Here is a 26,449-nt window from a genome sequence, read left to right on the forward strand (position 1 = left end):
GGGCGTACCAGAAAGTCAAGAATACACATTGAAGAAAAAGCGCCTCAGGTGGGGGGAACTGGAGGAGAGTAAAGGGGGGATAAATGGTGATGGATGGAGCCTTGACTTGAACACACAATACGGTATATAGTTGATGTGTTGTAGAATTATGCATGTGAAACCTGTAGAACTTTGTTAATCAGTGTCACCCAAACAAATTTAATAAAAATTAAAAAAGAAGATAAAGCACCTCAGAAACCTGACACCCTCCTCCTTACTCAGCTCTGACCAGTTTAGCAGGATGGTTTCATAAAGTGATTTTCAAGACCTTACTTGACTGTAAACCACAGTGAGAAAACAAGAAACACATTTTATATTGCAACATTTGTGTGTGTGTATAAAACGAAAACAAAAATTTCACAAAGCAATACTTGCCCTTAACTACATGTGATACACTATAACATTCCTAGTTTATTCTATCCTAGTCTAAATTTCAGTATTTTAAAATGTTGGTTTTATAAGCCATTAATTGATCCTGACTTACTGTGAAGGAAGGAAGGAAGGGAGGGAGGGAGGGAGGGAGGGAGGGAGGGAGGGAGGGAGGGAGGGAGGGAGGGAGGGAGATAGATGTTGGTTTTTCAACTAGACCATTGGAAAAGTCTAAGCAATATTAGAAAACAGATTCAACATTAAGTCTGCTGATTTTATCAAAGGTTGACATGAGACAATCTCATGAAGAATGATTCTGCATCTTTGTAAAAGTGCTATTAACAACAGAATAGTACACTGGTCAACATTACTTATGTAAAGATCAGTGCTCAGTAATCTACATCTGTTTATTCAGTTATTCATTACACCTTGTGAAAAAAATGAGTCCTATTCTAGGAAACAAGACAAAGGCACTGCCTTCAAATAATTCATAATTTAGATGGAAAACAAAAAAGTAACTAGGAATTTAAATGATAATGCTTTCCACATATGCCATGAGAAAGGCATCAACACAGATTTGAGAGGCTAGACCAGGCTGAAGGCACCCAGGAATAAATAAATGACTATATCAAGTCCAAAAGAATGAAAAGGAGCCATGGCCAGTGCTGCTAAGTGATTGGGGCTGATCAGGGTGCTGGTCAGGGGGAGGGACCGCAGTAAGTTGGCCAGCCACCGGAGGTTGGCTGTCAGAGTGCACTGACCACCTAGGGGGAAGCTCCTGCATTGAGCATCTGCCCCTGGTGGTCAGTGTGCATCATAGCTACCAGCTGGTCATCTGGTCGTCTGATCATCCAGTTGTAACTGTCGCTTAGGCATATATATATATATTAGTGGCGTGGTGCATAAAATTCGTGCACGGAGGGGGGGATTCCCTCAGCCCAGCCTAAACCTTCTCCAATTGGGGACCCCTTGGGGGATGTCTGACTGCCAGTTTAGGGCTGATCCCACCTTCTTGCAATCTGGGACTGCTGGCTCCTAACCGCTTACCTGCCTGCCTGCCTGATCTCCCCCAACTGCCCTCCCCTGCCAGCCTGGTTGCTCCCAACTGCCCTCCCCTGCCGGCCTGATCTCGCCCCCAACTGCCCTCCCCTGCCTGCCTGATCTCACCCCCAACTGCCCTCCCCTGCCAGCCTGATCTCGCCCCCAACTGCCCTCCTCTGCCAGCCAATTTGGTTCTGATTGGTCAGTTTTTATGCCAGTCAATGTCAAAGCTCCGCCTTCTAGGCAGCCATTGGCTCCTCACAGTTGACCCAGATTTGGTTCTGATTTGTCAGTTTCTATGCCAGTCAGCGTCAAAAGCTCCACCTCCTAGGCATCCATTGGCTCCTCACAGTTGACCCCGATTTGGTTCTTTTTTTTGGGGGGGGTGGGGGAGGGTGGGCTGTTTATTAAGTGGTTATTACAGGGGTCAGACCACATAAGTGGTGTCAGCCCCAGGAATGTGACCTGTCAATGTTGATCACAAAGCCCCCAAGGCTGGTCCTGGTGAGCCCCAAGGTCAGAAATGAAACTGAAAGGCCTCGGTCACATGCTGCTTCCAGGCATCCAGGCTGGGCAGCAGGGAGGAGATGCCCATGATGTGCCAGGTCTCCCCATCGGACACCACCGAGGTCTGGTAGGACAGCAGCTGCACGCCTGCCTCTGCCAGGAACCCAATCATGGTAGGCAGCATGGCAGGGTTGGAGGGCTGAGCTCGGAACAGGAGCAGGGGCAGACCCCTGCGGAGAGGCACTTCTGGTCTGAAGGCAGCTCCGTTGAGTGCCTGCAGCACAGGTGTGGTGCCCTGAACAAAGCCCACAGCCTGGTAGGGAGCACCTGCTAGGACCATGCTCAGGAGGCCTTACACGCATCCTTGCTCTCCTGGCACGGTGCGGTTATGGGAGGTGGTTACATTGAAGCCGGCCTCCTTTATCAGCAGCTTGGTGTTCACCAAGTTCACATCCGCATGATTAGAAGTGTCTTTGAGGAGGCCGACAATGACTGCGGGGCTCAGGCAGTTCCCAGCATTCTTCAGGGATAAGCCCTGCATTACCACCCAGGCTCGCATCAGAGTCCCTAGAGCTTCTGCCAGACCGATCCAAGGTTTGGTGTGTGGAGAGAAGGCGCCAGTAAGGGCCTGGGCATTCACGACCCCCGCGAGGGCTCTCCCCTTCACCATGTCCACGAACTGGACAGTGATCTCCTCCCCGCAGTGGCTCTGGGCCTCCTTGGTGCTGGCGCCCAGGTGGGGGCAGCTGATGACGTTCTCGTGGTCCACCAAGGTGTGATTCTGAGGCGGCTTTTCTGTGAACATGTCCAGCACTGCGCCCGCACACTGCCCCGACTGTAGGGCCCAGAGCAAGGTGCCCTTGTCCACGATCCCTCAGCAGACGCAGTTCACCACATGCATGTCCTTCTTGCACAGGGCGAAGATGCTGTCATTCAGCAGGCTTGTCGTGGAGGGCAGGAGAGGGGTGTGCACAGTGATAAAGTCACAGAGGGCCAGACCTCCTCCAGGGGCAACTGCTGAATGCTGAAGGAGGCCGAGAACTCTGGTGAGATGATGGGGTTGTACCCTACAGTCTTCATCCCAAAGGACTGCATCTGGACGGCCACCTCTCTCCAGATCCTCCCCAGGCCAAGAATTCCCAGGGTCTTTCCATTCAACTCAGTTCCCATGAACTTCTTTTGGTCCCATTTGCCATACTTCATCGAAGTGGTAGCCTGGGGAATCTGCCTGGCCAGACATATGATCATCCTACAGGTGAGCTCCTCAGCACTAAGATTGTTCCCATTGGGAATGTTCATGACCAGGATGCCCTTTCTCGTGGCAGCCTCCAGATACACGTTGTCCATGCTGGTGCCGGCCATGCCTACCACCTGGAGCTTCTCTGCTGCGTTGATGACACCCGCGGTCACCTTGGTGGCTGAGCAGAGAATAAAGCCTTCACAGTCCTACAGCTTGGCTATCAGCTCCTCTTTGCTCAGGTTCTGCTTCTCCACCACCTGCAGCCCTCCATCTTGCAGGATCCTCTGATAGCAAGGGTCCAAGCTGTCACTGATGAGCACTTTCTGTAGATTTGCAAAGGCTATTGCTGGAGCAGGCCTCAGGATCCACTGCTCTCCCTGGACAGAAACACCACTAAGCCCTCAAATTTGGTTCTGATTGGTCAGTTTCTATGCCAGTCAGTGTCAAAAGCTCCGCCTCCTAGGCAGCCACTGGTTCCTCACACTTCACCTAGATTTGGTTCTGATTGGTCAGTTTCTATGCCAGTCAGCGTCTCTGGGCCTATAAACAGGGCCTGATCAGAAAGGTGGGGCTAATCAACAGCCCTGGTGGAGTCCTGGAGAGAAATGGAGGTGCGCCTGCTGGCCAGACTGGGAGAGAAAGAGAGAGGCAAGTGCTGGTCAAAAGCCGCTACAGAGGCAACGGATCAGTCCCTGCTTCTCTCTTCAGGCCTCTCTCTGGCCCTGATTCACAGCCCCCTCAGCAGTCAGTGCTGGGGCACCCGCCTGCAACTGAAGCAGTCTGGTCGAGCTTTGGTCATAATGGTGTTACACCCTGGCTCTTTATTATAGAGACTAGTGGCCCGGTGCATGAAATTCGTGCACTTTAAAAGGGGATTAATTAGAGGAAATAATTTAATATTGCTATTTGCCCTTTCTCTATAATAGTAGTGTCAGAGATGAAAGAAAATTCATAAAATGTATATGAAAACATTCCTCCTGTCAGAGTCTGGGGCACACCATGGGACCCAGAGTCAAGTCCCCACCCACTCACATGCGCCTCAAAATCTCGTGAGACCCAGACCCGGCCAGACCCTGCCCCCATTGGGCTAGATCCAGACCTGGCCATTCCCACCCTTGTCAAGCCCCGTTGGGCAGGGGACGTAGCCTCAGGTCCCCTGGTCCAGTGCCAGGACGGGGGGCATGGCCTGAGGTCCCCCAGCCCAGACCAGGGCGGGTGGCATGCCTTGAGGTCCCCTGTCAAGCCCCGCCAGGTGGGGGACATGGCCTGAGATCCCCCATCAAGCCCTGCTGGGTGGGGGGCAGGGCCTGAGGTCCCCCATCAAGCCCCACCAGGCAGGGGCCTGCAGCCTCAGGTCCCCTGGCCTAGCACCGGGAGGGGGGCACAGCCTCAGGTCCCCTGTTAAGCCCCACTGGGCAGGGGGCGTGGCATGAGTTCCCCCAACCCAGCCCTGGGGGTGCACCTTAAGGTCCCCCATCAAGCCCCACTGGTTGGGGAGCATGGCCTGAGGTCCCCTGTCAAGCCCAGCCAGACAGGGGGCCACAGCCTCAGGTTCCCTGGCCTGATGCTAGGGTAGGGGGCACAGCTGAGGTCCCATCAAGCCCCACCTGGTGGGGGCGTGGCCTGAGGTCCTCCAGCCTGGTGCTGGGGCAGGGGGAGCAGCCTGAGGTCCCCTAGCCCAGCACCAGGATGGGAAGCGCACCTTGAGGTCCCCGTCAAGCCCCGCCAGGGCAGGGGGCATGGCCTGAGGTCCCCCAGCCTGACGCCAGGGCGGGGGGCACAGCCTGAGGTCCCCTGTCAAGCCCTGCCAGGTGGAGGATGTGGCCTGAGGTCCCTTGCCAAGCCCTACGGGGGCAGGGGAGGGTGTAGACTCAGGTCCCTACTGATTGCTTGTTAAGGCTCCTTATGGGACCTTGGCTTCAGCTGTGGGTGCAGCCATATTTGTGATGGAGTGATGGTCAATTAGCATATTTCCTCTTTATTAGATAGGATAGATATGCATAGCCCATGGAACTGGCAATAGGGTAGTGAAGACCTGGGGGCATGGGTAGGGGCTGGCAGAAAGGGAGTAAAGGATGGGTGGGGGGAATGGGAGACATCTGTAATACTATCACAACAAATAATATATATTTTTAAAGGCCAAAAGTAAAAAAAGGGTTCAGACTCTTGGGGAAAAACCAAATCAATGGGAAGCCAGTGAAGGCCTCTAAGCAGGAGAGGGCTTTGAGAAAGAGTTTTGAGAAAGGTCTCTCTGACTACAGTGTGGAAAACTTCATGGAGAAGTAGGGAGACCAGGAGGCTGCTGCAGAACCCACCACACAGGAGATGATGGTGACCTGGATTAGAACTGTGGAGGTACCAAGAGAATTATTGACATAAGAGATATATAGGAGATAAAATCCACATGATTTAGCAATCCAGTTGATTGCAGGGGAGTTGGGAATGAAGGGGAAGAGCTGACTCACAAATTTCTGGGGTAGGAACTGGCATACATTGATGTCTTACCTGGAAAGGGAGGACCACTGGAAAGACAGAAAAACAGAGGCTCAAGTCAGAAACAAAGAGGTCAGTATGGGAAGTGCTGAGTTTATGTGGCCATGAATCATCCCAGGGGATAAGTCCTTTGGTAAGTGGACATCTGAATCAGGAGGTCAAAAGAGAGTTCCAGGCTGGGGATAGAAGTTAGGGTGTATTCAGCACCCAGCCATGGGGGTGGGAGAGATCAGTGAGAGTTGAGAAGAGAGACTAGGAAAGATGACTGGAAAACAGACATTTATGGAATAGATAACAGGAACTGAGAAGGAATGAGCAAAAACAGAAATACACAACAATAGGAGGGTGTACCAGAGAGTAAGAGAAATGGTCAACTTCATCAAAGGCTGCTCAGAGATTAAAGAAGATAAAGTCAAGAATGGATTTGTCTGTATGGATCACACCGATAAGGTAGTTTAGGCAGAAGGCTAGGCTTAATCTGGCCCCAAGTCAGATTAAGGTCCAGCGGCATTGGGACCAAGGAAATGGAAGAGTGAGAGGAGTGAATTCTTAAGATGTTTTCAAGAGAAAAGGGAAATGGTGTGGTGGCAGGAAGAAGTTTAAAGATGGGAAAACTGGAGGTGTCAGAAAAGATAGTAGGTAAAAGGTAAAAGTTCAACATGTAGGAGACTAAAGGTGCCACCTTAATAAGTTAGCAGTGAATGCGTGGGCCAATCCAGCAGTGTCCTGGAAGCTGGCATCCTGAGTGCCAGTCCAGTGCCTGTCACACACTGGCTTTTTGACTGAATGAATAACCAATTAACTGGAACAGTGAAAGGCAATGTGGGTAGTTAAGATAATACCCAGTTTCAAAAGGCCTCTAGTGCCAGTCTCAGAAATAACAGACAAATCCAATAGGTAAGGAAGACAAAAAAGAGTCTGCTTACAGACCCCAGCCAGTGTCACTCTGTGGTTGAGTGTCAACCCATGAACCTGGAGTCACAATTTGATTCCCAGTCAGGGCCCATCCCTGGTTGCAGACTCAATCCCTAGTGGATAGCATGAGGAGGCATGATTCTCTCTCATCATTGATGTTTCTATCTCTCTCTCCTTTTCCCTTCCTCTCTGAAATCAATTATATATATATATATACATATACACACACAATAGAGGCCCGGTGCACAAAATTCATGCACAGATAAGGGTCCCTAGACCTGGCCGGCATTCAGGGCCAATCTGCTGGGCAACAGTGGGGTGATCGAGGGGCCCCTGCTGGCACTCACCTTGGCTGGCCTGGTGCCACCCACTCACTGGTCCTGCCCCCCACCACTGCCACTGGTCACCTTCTTCTGCGGAGTGACCAGTGGGGCAATCGGTTTGGTCCCTGCTGGCACCCACCTTGGCTGGCCTGGTGCTGCCCACTCACCAGCCCTGCCCCCACCACTGGTCGGGGCTTGCGGGCTGGGGCCAGCTCCTGTGTTGAGCATCAGCCCCTTGGTAATCAATGTGCGTCACAGAAACTGGTCATTCTTCTGGCAGTTCCATAGTTCAGTCAATTTGCATATTAGGGTTTTATTATATAGTATATTTTCGAACAGTCTGCTTGCAGAAAGCACACAAAATGTCACTTCTAGCTTAAAAGTGTATTAACACCTTTGTGCCACAAAATATACACTGAGTGGCCAGATTATTATGATCTCTGAACACAAAATAATCTGGCCACTCAGTGTATATCCTATATAATAAAAGGCTAATATGCAAATTTTCCCCTCGACCAGGAGTTCGACCAGCAGGCAGGCCGGCCAACCGTCCATGTCCCTTACCCCTGGCCAGGCTGGCCAGACCCCACCCATGCATGAATTCATGCACCGGGCCTCTAAATACACACACACACACACACACACACACACACACACACACACACACTGAGTGGTCAGATTATTATTTATTATGTGTTCAGAGATCATAATAACCTGGCCACTCAGTGTATAAACCCATATACAAACACTAGGGCCCCTTTCAAAAGTGGAAAGTTCTGGCTTAACAGGTACTATGCCTTATCTGGTTCCAACACTTCACCCAGAAAACTAAATGCTTTACCATAAGGCTGCAAAGAGCTTGAACATTTTTTTTTTAATGAAAGGGTCGGAACTCGGCCTTACCTTTTAACCTCTTTTCAAAGGCCTGTGTGGACCCCTATCTCCTATTGCTCATGACCTTAGATAGATGCATGCCAGTACTGAACAAAGATCAGTCCTCCTACCCAGGCCTGGTTATCACTGTGAAAGAGCCACCCCCATGGCCATGTTGCATACACAACTGAATCAGATAGACCAAACTGGAACACCTGGATGTGATTCTTGAGGACCTGTAGTAGGAACTGTTCTTATCTTGGGGACTGCAAAGTAAAAATATAAAGTCCTAGCCTTTCAGAATTTATACTCTAGTGCCTAGAATTTTGCCCAAAACATAATGGTCATTCAACAAACTCCTGTTGGATGAGTTTAAATTACTATCCTATCTAATAAAGAGGGAATATGCTAATTGACCCTCACACCATTGCAAAGACAGCAGTGCCCACAGCCAATAAGGAGGGAATATGCTAATTGACTGCCACACCCTAAAAGATGGCAGTGCCCACAGCCACAAGATAGTGGTGCCCAGTCCCCTCAGCCCTGCTGGGGCAGCAGGTGTGCGGCAAGGCCGGACCCACCCCTAGATGGGCCTGGCCTCTCTGCATGCCTGCCCCTGGAGTCCCCCAGTCCCCTCAGCACCCCAGCCACCCAAGGCCAGCCTGAGGCACAGGCAAGCCTCGGATGATGGCTGCCCAGTCTCCCAGGGCCACCCGAGGCTCAGGTAACCAGGGCCGGCCGAGGCTTGCTCTGCCGGTAGTGGCAACAGCAGAGTGATGAGGGTGTCGCCTTCCCTTGATCGCTGGGTCGCCTCCCACTCCTGTGGGTTCCTTGACTATGAGAGGGGGCAGGCCAGGCTGAGGAACCCCCTCCCCACCCCAGTGCATGGATTTTCATGCACCGGGCCTCTAGTCCTATAAAATAAAAGCCTAATATGCTAAGTGTCCAACCGTTCATTCGACCATTCGACCAGTCACCATGATGTACACTGACCACCAGGGGGAAGATTCTCTGACCAGTAGGTTAGCTTGCTGCTGGGGTCTGGCCGATCAGGACTGGACAAGACAGGCCGGACACGTCCTGGAGCCCTCCCACGGTCTCTCCCTGGCTGACCAACCTCCCAATGACCTTCCCCAGCCTCTAAAATATTTCTTCTAGTTAATTTCCTTTCATTGTGCATGAATCCATGCACCAAGCCTCTAGTTCTTGATAACTAAGGCACGGTGGTGGTTGCCAGTTCAGTTTCTGGTCAGGGCTTGTGCCTGGGTTTCAGTCTCAAGCCCCAGTGGAGGCATGCTGGAGGGAGGCAGCTGATCAATGTCTCACTGTCCCATTGATGCATTGATTTTTCTCTCCCTTTCTCTTCCTCTCTTTCTAAAATTCAATAAAAAAAATCTTAAAAAATAACTCCCAACCTTTGATTTTAACTGTTACTTGAAACCTATAAATCCTATACAAACATCACTTAATTGCTTGAGTCTAAACTTCTACATTACTCTTTTCCTAAATATGATTTGTAAGCACTAGATCATTTAAAAATCTAATGACTTGTTTTCTGAAAATAAAATCTATATTCACTTTTTTTCCCCATTTAAACAGACAATCAAAACTAACTGGCTACCCAGAAGCACAAGCATTACTAGAGGGACATTTCTACCAAATACTTTGACATACATTTTTATATTGTCTCTTCAAGATATAAAATATTCCTTACTATGGTTAACAAATTGATGTTCACTTCCAGCTACCATTTACAGAGCACCACCACAGACCCAGCCCTGCATCCAGAAACAGAAGTGCTATGTGGAGAGAATTAGCAGAAAGCTATGCTCATAGTTACCCTCCTCCTCCTGTGATGTAGCTGTAGCCGCCAGTGCCCAGACCATAGCCATAGCGCTCTCCCAGGAACACTGGTTCACCGGACTCGTAGCAGCTAAGCAAGTGCTGGAGCCTGGAGATGCTAGGATTCCAAAGGGAACATAAGCAATGACTATTTAATTCAGTAAATATTTTTATGGTTCTTATACCCACAGGTTATATTATAGAATACAATACTGAAATTATTCAGACATGAAATTCAAGTGATTTACAGAAGAAATTAATTTTTTAAGAAGAAAAAAAAAAGAACTGGACACTCTACGTTATTGAAAACAGGAAATTGAGAAACACAAGCCTTACCCCCCAGTTTGAATAAGCCCCTGGCAGCACAGGTTGGGTGGCTGATTTATGAAAAAGGTGATATAGCAAGTGTACTATATAACTCACTTCTACCCATCCTGTTCCCCAGGGAGTGTGAACGAATCGTCACATCTCCTCAGATATACTTGCTGTATTTTTTAAATTCATTTCAGAGAGAGAGGTAGAGGCGGGGGAGGAGAGAGAACACTAACAATTTGTTGTCCTACTTATTCATGCATTTATTGGTTGATTCTTGTATGTGCCCTGACTGGGGATTGAATCTACAACCTTGGTATATCTGGATGACACTCTAACTAACTGAACTACCTGACCAAGCAGGATTTCTTCATTCTTGATGGCCAAAAAAGGAACTTTTAAGGAATAAATGAGATCCATATTAGGGTATCTGGCAGGTGAGGAAGGTAACTTGGATGAGCGGGGTTTCCAGGAAACTCCAATTATGATACACAGCTTAGGTTTCCCTTGAGTAAGGTGCCCTAGTCTGGTCTTTTCATGTCCATTTGTTTGTATCTCTGGCTCTGATACTTATTCATCATGTGTCAACAATGATAGCTTACAAAGCACAAAAAGAAGATTCAAGGGCTTGTCAGAAAAATGCCTGCAACTATAGTTATTGTAAGGATGAAAAAAGATTTCACAGAAAAATAAAATCTAGAAGTAACTTTTTAAAGGTGACACAAAGGTTGATGTTAAGAAAAAACAGTTTTTCCATGTGGTGAGAACTTATACCACTTACAAATGCCTTATAGAGTCCTTCCACTATTTCTTCTAAACTAGAGCTTCTACACCATCCAATTCAGGTTCCCTCATGACATTAGTCAGTGTTCCTTGGTGAATAACTTTGGATTACATTTTTTAAAATCCAATAATATATTTTTTATTTTATTTTTGTTATTGACAATATGACAGATGTCCCCCATTTCCCGCCCCCCCCTCTTTGTCCAATTCCTCCCAGCCACTGCCCCCACCTGCCCTGGACTTCACCACACTGTTGTCTGTGACCATAGGCTATGCATATATCTTCTTAGGCTAATCTCTTCACCTTCTTTTATCCAATCCCTTCCACCCCCTTACCCTCTGACATACCTGTCTGTTCCAATGTCCCATGCCTCTGGTTCTATTTTTTTTTCATCAGTTTATTTTGCTCATTATATTCCATACTAGAGGCCCAGTGCACAAAATTCGTGCATGGGAGGGTATTCCTCAGCCCAGCTGTACCCTCTCCAATCTGGAACCCTTGAGGGATGTCCGACCGCCCATTTAAATGGGCGGTCGGACATCCCTCCCACAATCCAGGACTGCTGGCTCCCAACCGTTCGCCTGCCTCTGCCTGATTGCCCCTAACCTCTTCTGCCTGCCAGCCTGATCAAACCCTAACCACATCACTGCCAGCCTGATTGACACCTAACTGCTCTCCGGCTGGCCCGATATCCCCTAACTGCCCTCCCCTGCAGGCCTGGGTCCCTCCCCCGCAACTGTCCTCCCCTGCAGTCCTGGTCCCACCACAACTGCCCTCCCCTGCTGGCCTGATCGCCCACCACTGTCCTCCTCTGCAGACTTGGCCTCCCCCAACTGCCCTCCTCTGCTGGCCTGATTGCCCACAGCAGCCCTCCCCTGCAGGCCTGGTCGCCCCCAACTGCCCTCCCCTGCTGGCCCAGTCACCCCTAACTGCCCTCCCCTGCAGGCCTGGGTCCCCCTAACTGCCCTCCCCTGCAGGCCTGGTCACCCCTAACTGCCCTCCACTGCAGGCCTGGGTCCCTCCCCCGCAACTGTCCTCCCCTGCAGTCCTGGTCCCACCACAACTGCCCTCCCCTGCTGGCCCGGTCATCCCTAACTGACCTCCCTGCTGGCATGATTGCCCACAACAGCCCTCCCCTGCAGGCCTGGCTCCCCCCAACTGCCCTCCTCTGCCGGCCTGGTCCCCCCCAACTGCCCTCCCTTGCAGGCCTGGTCCCCACAAGAGCTCTCCCCTGCAGGACTAGGCCCCCCAACTGCCCTCCCCTGAAGGCCTGGTCCCCCCCAACTGCCCTCCCCTGCTGGCCTGCTTCCCCCCAACTGCCCACCCCTGCAGACCTGGTCCCCCCCAACTGCTCTCCCCTGCAGGCCTAGGCCCCCCAACTGCCCTCCCCTGAAGGCCTGGTTCCCCCCCAACTGCCCTCCTTTGCCGGCCTGGTCACCCCCAACTGCCCCCTCTGCCAGCCATCTTGTGGTAGCCATCTTGTGTCCACATGGGACAGTTGGTGGGCAGTCATTTATTTCTACTCTGATCTTTATTATCTCCTTCCTTCTGCTCACTCTGGGCTTTTCTTGTTGCTCTCTTTATAATTCTTTAAATTGTAGAGTTAGATGATTTATTACCATTTTTTCTTGTTTTTTAAGATAGGCCTGTAGAGCTATGAACTTACTGCTCAGGATTGTTTTCACTGTGTCCCATAGATTTTGTATTGTTGTGTTTTCACTGTCATTAGTTTCCAGGATGTTTTTAATTTCTTCTTTATCTCTTTGGTAACCCAATCATTGTTTAATAGCATGCTGTTAAGCTTCCAAGTGTTTGAATTTTTTGGTTGTTTTTGTTGTAGTTTATTTCTAAAATTATGCCATTGTGGTCTGAAAAGATGCTTGAGATTATTTCAGTCTTCTTGACTTTGAAGAGACTTTGCCTTTGTCCCAATATGTGGTCTATCTTGGAAAATGTCCCATGTGCACTTGAGAAGAAGGTATATTCCTTGAATTGGGGTGAAATGTATTGCAGATGTCAATTAAGTCCATCTGATCTAGTGAGTCAATTAGGATTGCTCTTTCTTTGCTCATTTTTTGTGTAGAGGATTTATCCATTGAAGTCAGTGGGGTATTTAAGTTCCCTACTATGATTGTATTGTTGTCTATCTCTCCCTTGATATCTTCTAGGAGTTTTTTTATGTGTTTGGGTGCTCCTGCATTGGGTGCATTTATGTTTACCAAGGTTATATCCTTTTATTTTACCGATCCCTTTAGTATTATGAAGTGGCCTTCCTTATCTCTTGTTATGGCCTTCACTTTGAGATCTATTTTGTTAGATATAAGTATTGCTAGCCCAGCTTTTTATTCATTTCCATTTGCCTGAATGATATTTTTCCATCCCTTCACTTTCAGTCTGTGTGAGTCCCTTTTTGTGAGGTGGGTCTCTTGTAGACAGCATTTATATGGGTCATGTTTTTTTATTCATTCAACCACTCAATGTCTTTTCATTGGAGCATTTAGTCCATTTACATTTAAAGTTATTATTGATATGTACTTATTTGAAGCCATTTTTATTTTTTTGTACCTGTGTTCCTTCTTCCCTTTTCATTTCTTCTTTTTACACCAGTCCCTTTAGCATTTCTTGCATTGCTGGCTTGGTAATGATAAACTCCCTTAGACTTTTTTTTGTCTGTGAAGCTCCTTATTTCCCCTTCAATTTTGAATAATAGCCTTGCTAGATTGAGTATTCTTGGATTCAGACCGTTGCTTTGTATTACTTTGTAAATTTCCTTCCATTCCTTTCTGGCTTGATGTGTTTCTGTTGAGAAATCATTTGACAATCTATCTAATGGGAGATCCCTTGTACAAAACTTTCTGTCTCTCTCTTGCAGCCTTTAAGATGTTCTCTATGCCCTGAATGTTTGTCATCATAATTATGAAGTGTCTTGATGTGGGTCTTTTTTTGTTTGGGACTCTTGGTGCTTGTATAACTTTTTTCTTCCCCACATCAGGGAAGTTTTCTGACATTATTTCTTCAAATATGTTTTCTAACCCTTGTTTCTCTTCCTGTCATTCTGGCACCCCTATTATTCGTATGTTGTTTTGTTTCATGTTGTCCCAAAGCTCCCTTAGGCTCTCCTCCTGTCTTTTAATTCTTTTCTCCAATTGCAGTTCAGTTTCGGTGTGTTTTGCTTCCCTGTCTTCTAATTCGCTAATTCGGTCCTCCACTTCTCCTACTCTACTGTTGAAACTTTCCATAGTGTTGTTTTTTATTGCAGCTATATCACTCTTTATTTCTTCTTGATTCTTACATAAGTTGTTGATTTTTTATCCATCTGGTTTATGAACTGTATGACCCTTATTCTGAATTCTTTTTCTGACATATTCTATGCCTCTGATTAGCTGCTTTTTTTTTTTGGCAATTCTTCCTTTTCTTTTCTTTAGGGGTTTGTCTCCCCATTTTTGCTCTCACTGAAGGATCTAGGTGTTGAGTGGTGCATGGGCTGGTCCTCGGGCAGCAGCGGCTCCTTGGGCCATCAAGGCAGCGGCTGCTCCTCAGTTGGTGGTGGCTCCTTTGGCAGGTGATGCTTGCAGCAGTTGTGGCTCCTCTGGCTGGTGGAGGCAGGCTACTCCTGCAGCTGCTGCTCCTCAGATGGGGGTGGGCTGCTTGCATGGCTGCTGCTCCTCTGATGGGGTCAGCCTGCTCACAGGGCTGCTGTTCCTTGTACTGGGGCAGGCTGCTTGTGCAGCTGCTCCTCCTCGTTCAGGGGCAGGCTGCTCATGGGGCTGCTGCTCCTCGTATGGGAGTGGGCTACTGTGCAACTGCTGCTCCTTGGACAGGGGTGGGCTGCTCATGGGGCTGTAGCCCCTCCGATGAGGGCGGGCTGCATGGGGCTGCCACTCATTAGACATGGGTGTGCTGCTCATGCAGCTGCTGCTCCTTGGACGGGTGCAGGCCACATGATGCTGCTGCTCCTCAAAATGGGGTGGACTGATCATGGGGCTGCTGCTCCTTGGACAGGGGCAGGCTACTCACATGGTTGCTGCTCACGTGGTTGCGGTGCCCTGGGTAAAAGCATTGGGCTGGCCAGAGGGGAGCATGCTTTGGAACTCACAGGAGGCCACGCCTGAGGTGGCTGGAGTCTTGGTGACCATGGGTCCACAGCTCAGGCAGCAGGTCCCTGGCAGGGTTAGCTGTAGAGTCCTGGGTATTATCTGAGGGCACTCTGAGTGGAGGTGAGGCTGGGCTCCCAGTCTCAGCAGCTCTCCCCTTTACAAATCCATGGCCTCTGCAGAAGAGCCGGTTGCTCTGGGACTGTTTGCAATGGTAGCAGAGGCTGCCTGGTTAGGTGAGCCCTGTCAGCCTTCCCCTGAAGCTCCTGCGGGATCTAACTTTGCCTCACTCGCGCACACACACACACAGCCCACACATCCACATATTCCTCTTTTGCTCCCTCACTCACTCATGCTCTCTCTCTCACTGCCGCCTTCTTCCTGCCTCTTCAGTTGGGTCTGGAGTGTTATTGACCCATTTGTGGATACAGTCTCCTCTCCGGTGTCTGGTTGTGTGGCTCGCTCTCTATCACATTGGCCAAACAGGATAAAATTCACCTCGACAAGACATGACACAAAGGGAACAAAACACAAATGTACTCACAACACCGATAACCCCAATATAAGTGACCACTAGAGAAAAGAGAATCAGGGGAGACAAAAAAGAGCACAAATGATATCAAAGAGAGAAAAAGTGGTATAAAAGAAAAGAAAAGGAAGAAAAAGGAAAAAAATGTATACATATAGGGAGAAAACACCAGAGAACAAACAGATAAACCAAAACATACAAACTCCAAATACCTAGTAAAGAGGGTGGGGGGGGGGGCAGAATCTTATATACAGAAAGGTTAAAAAATTAGATGAAAATGGGGAGGACCTCAGTTCAGTATAGAGGCAGTAGAATGAGGATGAGTAGATAACAAGAAAGAGAAGAAATAATAATTTTTTAAAAATAATTTTAAAAATATGATAAAAATTTTAAAAATAGAATTATGAAAAATAATGCAAAAAGTAGGAAAAAAGAAACAAATGAAAAAGGGAAAATAAAGAAAAAAGATAACAAAAGAATAAAGTAAAAATGAAAAAGTGAAGTGTCATTCCTTTCTGCCAATTTTTAATTCCCTATGAGGACTGGTTTAAGATCCCACTCTTCTGTAGTGTCTAACTCTTCTCAAGTTTCTTGTTGCTGGGACTGAAGGCCTCTATTCAGATTTTTTTTTTTTTTGTATCCTTTGTAACACTCAGGGTGTAGTCTGTATGTAGCTGTATTGGTTGCCTGCAGGGAGGAGCTATCTCTTCAGGAGAAAGTGGCTGCCTAGGTCTGGCACATCAGGTATGACTCAGGGCCAGATTCACGGCCACCTCTCCCAGACCCTCTCCTCTCCCCAGCCTCTCCGTAGACTCCACAAGTTCGCACCTCCACCTGCACCTCAGCCACTGGTGAGTGTCTGTATTTGGAAGGTCCAATGAACTTGGTTCAGTGAACAAAGCAAAGACCACAAAGAGGGGAAAGAGCTGTGCCACTGTGAGCTCCTCTCCCCCTGGCACGGCACGGCATGGGCAGCCATCCAGGCTGCCCCCTCTGGGCTCAGTCTCTCATTACTGTGGATCCAGACCCAGAATCTCCTACTGCCAGCAGTCCTGTGAACCTCCTTTCCACAGTCAGATGCTACACTATTGGAAGCCGCCCATTGCCTTCACTAGCAGAGAGGTGTGGACAAGGAATCCGGAAGGCTGTTAACCTTGAAGGCTCTGAAAGGTCAGAGCCAAGCACCCACTGTTTAGTTGAGACAATGGTAGCTAAAGCAACTTCCACCTTTTAGTTTTATGTAAATTCTTGCTGATTGGCTATTATTGGAATTGCCTGCCTAAATGCTATGGGTGTATCCCACAATCTGAATAAAAGGGATAGCAAGGCCAGAGTGGGGTGAGTCCTTCCCCTTGAGTTGGGCTTCTGCCTGGCCCCAAATATTTCCAAATTAATATTTTCTAACCTCTTTCATTTGTGTGCGGCCTCCTCCAGAGTCCGAACCCTGAAACTGAACCCTGAACCACGTGAGATGTGTGTGGGGGGGAGGGGACACTCGCAACTGGCAGCCCAACGTGGGGCACTCACAAGTGGCAGCCCAACGTGGGGTACTCACAACTGGCGCCTTCGAAGTGGGACCTCTGGAGGGGATATTTTTGACTAGAGCAGTGGTCGGCAAACTCATTAGTCAACAGAGCCAAATATCAACAGTACAACGATTGAAATTTCTTTTGAGAGCCAAATTTTTTAAACTTAAACTTCTTCTAACGCCATTTCTTCAAAATAGACTCGCCCAGGCTGTGGTATTTTGTGGAAGAGCCAGACTCAAGGGGCCAAAGAGCTGCATGTGGCTCGCGAGCCACAGTTTGCCGACCACTGGCCTAGAGCGAAGAAAAGACGATTTCACTGAAAAGGTGGGGAAGATTAAGAATTCACCGAAAAGGGAGAAACCAAGATGGCGGCATAGGTAAACATCTAAACTGCTGCCTCGCACAACAATTTCAAAACTACAACTAAAAGACAAAATGGACATCATCCAGAACCACAGGAAGGCTGGCTGAATGGAAATTCTACAACTAGAAGGAAGGAGAAAAGCACACTGAGACTCAGAGGAGCTGTGGAAGGCAGAGGTACTGAGGCGCATGTGCGGAGAGGGCAAGCAACTGAGTATGGGGCTGGCTTTTTCAATCTGGAGTGAGACAAAAGCTCCCGACTGCTCTGAACTCCAGTTCCAGGCAAGACTCTGGGGACCCAGACTGAATTGGGGAGAAACTGCACTGTCTGGCAGTGGGCAAAACTTGAGGGTGGCTTTCTCTCAGAGGTGCTTGCAGTGATTACTGTGGCACACTGAGGGGCCTATTAGGGCAGGGCTGATGGGAAGTCATTGCTGTCTGCTCTGCACTGTGACTCCACCCCATTCAAGCTGAGCACAGAGGCTTTTGCAAGTCTTGTCTCATAAGGGTATCTCCAGCACAGAAGTTCTCCCAGCGTAGACACAGATGATCCTCACAGCCAATCGGCCTGGAGGTCAATTCCTCCCAGTGATACCAACAACAATCAAGGCTTAACTACAACAAGACTGTGCACACAGCCCACAAAGGGGTGCACCAAGAGTGTCCACCTCAGGTAAATGGGGAGGCTGAGCCACTGGGCCCTATAGGACACCTAGCACACAAAGCCACTCTATCAACTCAGGGAAGCAGCCAAAATGCGGAGACAAAGAAACAGGGCACAAATGAAAGAAATAGAGGAAAGCAAATGACTGGATATCAAGTTCAAAACCACAGTTATAAGGTTTTTCAAGAATTTCCTAGAAAAGGCCGATAAATTTAGCGAGACCCATGAGGATCTGAAAAAGGACCAACTAGAAATTAAGCATACACTGACTGAAATAAAAAATATTATACAGAGACCTAACAGCAGACTAGAGGATTGCAAGAATCAAGTCAAAGATTTGAAATACAAAGAAGCAAAAGACACTCAACCGGAAAAGCAAAAAGAAAAAAGAATCCACAAATATGAAGATAGTGTAAGGAACCTCTGGGACAACCTCAAGAGTACCAACATCAGAATTATGGGGGTGCCAGAAGAAGAGAGAGAGCAAGATATTAAAAACCTATTTGAAGAAATAATGACAGAAAACTTCCCCCACCTGGTGAAAGAAATAGACTTACAAGTCCAGGAAGTGCAGAGAACCCCAAACAAAAGGAATCCAAAGAGGACCACACCAAGACACATCATAATTAAAATGCCAAGAGCAAAAGACAAAGAGAGAATATTAAAAGCAGCAAGAGAAAAACAGTTAGTTACCTACAAGGGTGCACCCATATGAATGTCAGCTGATTTCTCAACAGAAACTATGCAGGCCGGATGGGAGTGGCAAGAAATATACAAAGTGATGAATAGCAAGATTACTCTATCCAGTAACCAAGATTACTCTACCCAGCAAAGCTATCATTCAGAGTTGAAGGTCAGATAAAGAGCTTCACAGATAAGAGAAAGCTAAAGGAGTTCATCACTGCCAAACCAGTATTATATGAAATGCTGAAAGGTATTCGTTAAGAAGAGGAAGAAGAAGAAAAGGTAAAGATAAAAATTATGAACAACAAATACATGTCTACCAACAAGTGAATCTAAAAATCAAGAGAATAAAAAATCAGATGAACAGAATAAACTGGTGAATATAATAGAATCAGGGACATAGAAAGGAAGTGGACTGACAATATCTTGTAAGAATAATTCCCTGTAAGTAAATTACATCAAAAATTTTTTTACTTTGGAAAATTTTCATTTGTAATACTGATAGCAAGACACCCATGAAAAATCACATGGTGTCAAAATAAGCCAAGGAAAATTGTTTGGGCAAAAATGAAAAAGAATTCCAAGTCAAATTTATAGAAAAGTATTATTTATTAACCTTTGGTTGAGAATATGTTTGTATATTTCCAGAAAAGCCCATGTGGATTCCTGCAACAGATTCCAGAGAGAAACTGACCGGATTGCTCCAGCCATGAAGACAATAGGAGAAACAGTCCAGAGATGGAAGACACTGAAGACACCTTGCCATGATAGCAGTCAGCAGCTGTGCATTGTTGCAGGTTTTCCAGGACCAAACCAGAGAGGGTCGGACCTGCATGACCACATCTGCCCACCATCCAGAACTGAAATATCACTGCTGACATGTACACATAAGGAACTGCTGGACATTGAAATTGGGACTCAAAACTGTTGGACATTGAAATTGGGACTGTTGGCCCAGAAAGAAACTTACTACAGACTGATTCATTTGCCTCTCAGCATAACCACTATTACTTATCTCATTTTTGTTCTCATATGTTTATTTCTAGCCTGCAGATGCAAGAATTTTTAAGGAAAAAAAAAACGGGGGAGATGTTGGAAGCCACCCATTGCCTTCACTAGCAGAGAGGTGTGGACAAGGAATCCGGAAGGCTGTTAACCTTGAAGGCTCTGAAAGGTCAGAGCCAAGCACCCACTGTTTAGTTGAGACAATGGTAGCTAAAGCAACTTCCACCTTGTAGTTTTATGTAAATTCTTGCTGATTGGTTATTATTGGAATTGCCTGCCTAAAGGCTATGGGTGTATCCCACAATCTGAATAAAAGGGATAGCAAGGCCAGAGTGGGGTGGAGTTCTTCCCCTTGAGTTGGGCTTCTGCCTGGCCCCCAATATTTCCAAATTAATATTTTCTAGTCTCTTTCATTTGTGTATGGTCTCCTGAGCCCAACCCCTGAACCTGAACCCTGAACCACGCGAGACATGGTGGGGGGGGGGGGGCACTCACAACTGGCAGCCCAACGTGGGGCACTTGCACTACACCTATCCCAAGGGATGTGGTCTCGGTGCCGCGCCGTTTCCCTCTGACCCTCTGGGCTTGGAGGTCTCACAGTTCTCTCCAGCCTAGATCCCTGATTTTACCATTCTCCAGGTGTCCTCTGCCCTTCCCGGCTGCAAATTTTCTCACCAGCTGTGTCTACTTTGCCAATTTGGGGTGGATGTTATTCAATCTAGTTGCTCATTCTATCTGCTCTGGGACAAGGTTTAGGACACACCCATCTATTCTGCTGCCATTTTGTCTCTCCTCTATCCTTCATTTTGTATATGTGATATAGCACATTTATTTATTTGCAAATACTGTACCAACCTTGAATCCCTGAAATAAATCCCACTTGGTCATAGTGTATGATCTTTTTAATGTATTGCTACATTTGGTTTGCAAATATTTTGTTGAGGATTTTAGCATCTATGTTCATCAGGGATTCTGGCCTATAATTTTCTTTCTGTGTATAATTTCTTTATCTGGTTTGGGAATTAGGATAATGCTGGCCTTGCAAAAAAAAATTTTTTTTTGGAAGTCTTCCTCCTCTTGAATTTTTTGGAATGATTTGAGGAGGCTAGGTGTTAGTTCTTCTTTAAATGTTTGATAAAATTAGCCAGTCCAGGAATTTTATTTGCTGTATTTTTATTACTACTTCAATTTCATTAGTTGTTATTGGCCTATTCGGGTTTCTGATTGTTCCTGATTCAGTTTTGGAAGATTTTATGTTTCTAGAAATTTTCCCATTACACTCAGGTTGTCCCATTTGTTGGCATATAGTTGTTCACAGTATTTTCTTACAATCCTTTGTATTTCTATGGTGTCAGTTGTTATATCCTCTCTTCCATTTCTGAATTTATTTATTTGGGTATTCTCTTTTTTTTCTTAATGAGTCTGGCTAAAGTTTCATCTATCTTGTTTACCTTTTCAAAGAACCAGCTCTTGGATTAATTGATCTTTAGCACTATTTCTTTAGTCACTATGTCATTTATTTCCTTCCTCCTACTTCCTCTGGCTTTTCTTGTTCTTTTTCTAGTTCTTTTAGGGGTAGGGTTATATTGTTTATTTGAGATTTTTCTTGTTTCTGAAGGTAGACCTGTAATGTTATGAACTTCCCTCTTAGGATAGCTGTCACTATGTTCCATAGATTTTGGGTTGTTATGTGTTCATTTTCATTTGTTTCCAGGTAATCTTTTTTCCTTTCTTGATCTCATCAGTATCCTATTCATGTTATTTAGCCTCCAAGTTTTTGAATGTATTTTTTTTAGTGATTTTACTGTAGTTGATTTCTAGCTTCATGCCATTGTGAATGAACATTCTTGTGAACCAATATGAGTTCAACATTCTTGAATTTGTTAAGATGTATATTGTGTCCTAACATGTCTATCTTTGAGAATTATGCCCTAGAGAAGAATGTATATTCTGCTGCTTTGGAATAAAATGTTCTGTAAATATTAATTAAATGTATCTGATTTAGTGTGTTAAGGTCACTGTTCCTTGTTGATATTTTGTCTGTTAGATCTATCCAATGATGACAGTGGTGTGTTAAATCCCACTACTATAACTGTATTGCTGTTGACCTCTTCCTTAAAGTCAACAGAGTTATATATATACTAGAGGCCTGGCCTGTGGGGATTGGGCCAAAACCGGCTCTCTGACATCCCCTAAGAGGTCCCAGATTGCAAGAGGGAGAAGGCCAGGCAGAGGGACCCCAGCAGTGTACGATTGGGGCTGGGGAGGGACCACAGGAGGGCTCCAGGGCATGTTTGGCCTGTCTCACCCAGTCCTGATTGGGGCCAATCGGTGCTGATCAGGGTCCTCTCGCCCAGTCCCGAACAAGGCCTGCTGGTGGGGAGGGACCACAGGAAGGCTCCAGGTTGTGTCTGGCCCATCTTGCCTAGTCCTGATCGGGGCCAGCCAGCTGGGGAGGGACCGTGGGAGGTTGGCTGGCAGGGGAGGGACTGCAGGAGGGCTCCACAGTGTGTCTGGCCCATCTCACCCAGTCCCGATCAGCCGGACCACAGCAGCAAGCTAACCTAATGGTTGGAGAGTCTGACCCCTGGTGGTCAGTGCGCATCATAGCGACTGGTCGAACAGTCGAATGATTGGACCAGGGGTGGGCAAACTTTTTGACTCGAGGGCCACAATGGGTTCTTAAACTGGACCGGAGGGCCGGAACGAAAGTATGGATGGAGTGTTTATGTGAACTAATATAAATTCAAAGTAAAGGAGCGGAGGGGAGAGCAAGAGAACCCTCTGCTCTTTCGGCTCCGCGGGCAGGATAGAACAGCCGAACGGGCCGGATCTGGCCCGCGGGCCGTAGTTTGCCCACGGCTGGGTTGGACACTTAGCGTATTAGGCTTTTATTATATAGGATATATACACACACACATATTTAGTTGCTCAGATATTTGGTGCATATATGTTTAATAGGGTTATATCCTCTTGTTAGATCTATCCCTTTAGTATTATGCAGGGTCCATCTTTGACTTTTTTATGGCTTTTATTTTAAAGTCTATTTTGTCCAATATAATTATCATTACCCCAGAGTTTTTATCCTGTTCCCAAATGCATGGAATATTTTTTTTCTATGCCTTCATTTTAAGCCTGTGTGAATGTTTTGATCATAGATGAGTCTCTTGTAAACAGTATGTTTTCTTATTCATTCTGCTACCGTATGTTTTTTTTTTTGAATAATGTTCTTTTTTTTACATTTTAATTTATTTATTGGTTAAAGTATTACATATTTGTCCTCATCCCCTCATTTTCTTCCCATCCCCCCCACTCCTGCCCTCTCCCCCCTGTTGACTGTGTCCACCAGTTAGGCTTATATGCATGCATACAAGTCCTTTGGTTGATCTTTCCCCCTTACCCCCCACACCTTTCCTCTGAGGTTTGATAGTCTGATCGATGCTTCCCTGTCTCTGGATCTGTTTTGGATCATTAGTTTATGTTGTTCATTATTTCCCATAGAGGAGTGAGATCATGTGGTATTTATCTTTCTCTGACTGGCTTATTTCACTTAGCATAATGCTCTCCAGTTCCATCCATGTTGTTGCAAAAGGTAGGAATTCCTTCTTTTTTGGCGCAGCATAGTATTCCATTGTGTAGATGTACCACAGTTTTTTGATCCACTCATCTGCTGATGGGCACTTAGGCTGTTTCCAAATCTTAGCTATGGTGAATTGTGCTGCTATGAACATAGGGGTGCATATATCCTTTCTGATTGATGTTTCTAGCTTCTTGGGATATATTCCTAGCAGTTGTATTACTGGGTCAAAAGGAAGTTCCATTTTTAGTTTTTTGAGGAAACTCCATGCTGTTCTCCACAGTGGCTAAACCAATTTGCATTCCTACCAGCAGTGCACGAGGGTTCCCTTTTCTCCGCATCCTCACCAACATTTGTCATTCATTGATTTGTTGATGATTGCCATTCTGACAGGTGTGAGATGATACCGCATTGTCGTTTTGATTTGCATCTCTTGGATAATTAGTGACTTTGAGTATGTTTTCATATGTTTCTCGACCTTCCTTCTGTCTTCTTTCGAAAAGTTTCTATTTAGGTCCCTTGCCCATTTCTTGATTGGATTGTTTATCTTCCTTTTGTTGAGCTGTATGAGTTTCCTGTAAATTTTGGAGATTAAACCCTTATTGGTGATAACATTGGCAAATATGTTCTCCCACATAGTGGACTTTCTTGTTGTTTTGTTGATGGTTTCTTTTGATGTGCAAAAGCTTTTAATTTTGATGTAGTCCCATTTTTTTTATTTTCTCTTTAGTTTCCATTTCCCTAGGAAAAGTATCAGTGAAGAAGTTCCTTCAGCATATGTCTGAGATTTTGCTGCCTGTGGATTCCTCTGTTATGTTTATGGTTTCCCATCTTATGTTTAAGTCCTTTTTCCATTTTGAGTTTATTTTTGTGTTTGGTGTAAGTTGATGGTCTAGTTTCATTTATTTGCATGTATCTGTCCAATTTTCCCAACAACATTTATTGAAGAGACTGTCTTGATTCCATTGTATGTTCAGGCCTCCTTTGTCGAATATTAATTGGGCATAGTGGTTTGGGTTGATTTATGGGATCTCTATTTTATTCCATCGATCTATATGTCTGTTCTTGTGCCAGTACCAGGATGTTTTGAGGACAGCGGCTTTGAAATACAGCTTGATACCTGGTATTGAGATCCCACCTACTTTGTTCTTCTTTCTCAGGATTGCTGCAGCTATTCGGGGTCTTTTTTTAATTCCAGATGAATTTTTGGAGAGTTTATTCTAGGTCTGTGAAATATGCTGTTGGTATTTTAATGGAGGTTGCATTGAATCTATAGATTGCTTTGGGTAGTATGGACATTTTGATGATGTTGATTCTACCAATCCATGAACACTGTATGTTCTTCCATCTGTTTACGTCTTCCCCTATCTCTTTTTTCAGTGTCCTGTAGTATTCCACATATAGGTCTTTTACCTCCTTAGTTAAGTTTATTCCTAGGTATCTTAATTTTTTTGGTGTGATGGTAAATGGGATTGCTTTTTTAGTCTCTCTTTCTGTAAGTTCACTATTGGTGTATAGAAATGCCATAGATTTTGTGGCGTTAATTTTGTATCCTGCTGCATTGCAGAATTCATTTATTAAGTCTATTAGTTTTTTGATGGAGTCTTTGGGGTTTTTTATGTACAATATCATGTCATCTGCAAATAAGGACAGCTTTACTTCTTCTTTTCCAATTTGGATGCCTTTTATTTCTTCTTCTTATCTGATAGCAATGGCTAGTACATCCAGTACTATGTCGAACAGGAGTGGTGAGAGAGGGCATCCCTGTCTTGTTCCTGTTCTTAGGGGAAATGGCTTTAGTTTTTGTCCATTGAGTGTGATGCTGGCTGTGGGTTTATCATATATGGCTTTTATTATGTTGAGGTATGATCCTTCTATTCCCACCTTGTTGAGAGTTTTTATCAAGAAAGGGTGTTGGATTTTGTCAAATGCTTTTTCTGCATCAATTGATATGACTATGTGATTTTTCTCCCTCAATTTGTTTATGTGATGTATCACATTTATTGATTTGCGGATATTATACCATCCTTGCATCCCTGGGATAAATACTGCTTGGTCATGGTGTATGATCTTTTTGTTGTACTGCTGAATCTGATTTGCTAGAATTTTGTTGAGGATTTTGGCATCTATGTTCATGAGGGGTATTGGCCTGTAATTCTCTTTCATTGTGTTGTCTTTATCTGGTTTTGGTATTAGGGTGATGCTGGCTTCATAGAATGAGTTTGGAAGTGTTCCTTCCTCTTGAATTTTTTGGAATAGTCTGAGGAGGATAGGTTTTAGTTCTTCTTTGAATGTTTGGTATAACTCTCCTATGAAGCCATCTGGCGCTGGGCTTTTGTTTACTGGAAGCTTTTTTATGACTGCTTCAATTTCTTCATAGTTATTGGCCTATTGAGATTTTTAGCATCTTCCTGAGTGAGTTTTGGAAGGTTGTATTTTTCTAGGAATATGTCCATTTCCTTCAGGTTGTCTAGTTTGTTGGAATAGAGTTGTTCATAATATTTTTTAACAATCCTTTGTATTTCTGTGGGGTCTGTTGTTATTTACCTCTATCATTTCTGATTTTGTTTATTAGAGTCCTCTCTCTTGCTTCTTGGTGAGCCTGGCTAGAGGTTCATCAATCTTGTTTATCCTTTCAAAGAACCAGCTCTTGGTTTCATTGATCTTTTGTATTTTCTTTTTGTCTCTATGTCATTTATTTCTACTCTAATCTTTATTATCTCCTTCCTTCTGCTCACTCTGGGCTTTTCCTTTTGCTCTCTTTCCAATTCTTTGAGTTGTAGCGTTAAATGATTTACTACCATTTTTTCTTGTTTTTTGAGGTAGGCCTGTAGAGCTATAAACTTCCCTCTCAGGACTGCTTTCATTGTGTCCCATAGGTTTTGGATTGTTGTGTTTTTACTGTCATTAGTTTCCAGGATGTTTTTAATTTCTTCTTTGATCTCATTGGTAACCCAAACAATATTTAGCAACATGCTATTCAGCTTCCAAGTGTTTGAGTGTTTTGGATTGTTTTTGTTGTAGTTTATTCCTAATATTATGCCATTGTGGTCTGAAAAGATGCTTGGTATGATTTCAATGCTCTTGAATTTGGGGAGACTTTGCTTGTGACCCAGTATGTGGTCTGTTTTTGAAAATGTCCCATGTGCACTTAAGAAGAACGTATATTCCGCAGCTTTGGGGTGAAATGTTCTGAAGACGTCAATTAAGTCCATCTGATCTAGTGAGTCATTTAGGATTGTTGTTTCTTTGCTGATTTTTTGTCT

General features: G+C 45.6%; 1 protein-coding gene and 1 pseudogene across 3 annotated transcripts in view; both read right to left on the bottom strand.

Moving 5' to 3' along the window:
- The window catches only part of B3GLCT (beta 3-glucosyltransferase), a 179,847-nt gene that overhangs the window by 14,631 nt on the left and 138,767 nt on the right, over positions 1–26,449 (bottom strand). The window contains exon 13 of one of the 2 annotated variants that reach the window (XM_080658983.1): positions 9,641–9,760. The exons of the other annotated variant lie outside the window; for it this stretch is intronic. Within the exon in view, the coding sequence (XP_080515109.1) occupies positions 9,641–9,760 (120 nt within the window). The remainder of the gene's footprint in view (positions 1–9,640; positions 9,761–26,449) is intronic. 2 annotated transcript variants of the gene reach the window in all.
- On the bottom strand, positions 1,967–7,155 carry LOC308243307 (D-3-phosphoglycerate dehydrogenase-like; annotated as a pseudogene). Its single transcript has 3 exons — positions 7,095–7,155; positions 5,702–5,718; positions 1,967–3,573 (listed from the first exon to the last, which is right to left on the bottom strand). The product of its transcript is annotated as a D-3-phosphoglycerate dehydrogenase-like (transcript).

Source organism: Plecotus auritus (genome assembly GCF_963455305.1).
Source record: "Plecotus auritus genome assembly, chromosome: 3".
Classification (NCBI taxonomy): Eukaryota; Metazoa; Chordata; class Mammalia; order Chiroptera; family Vespertilionidae; genus Plecotus; species Plecotus auritus.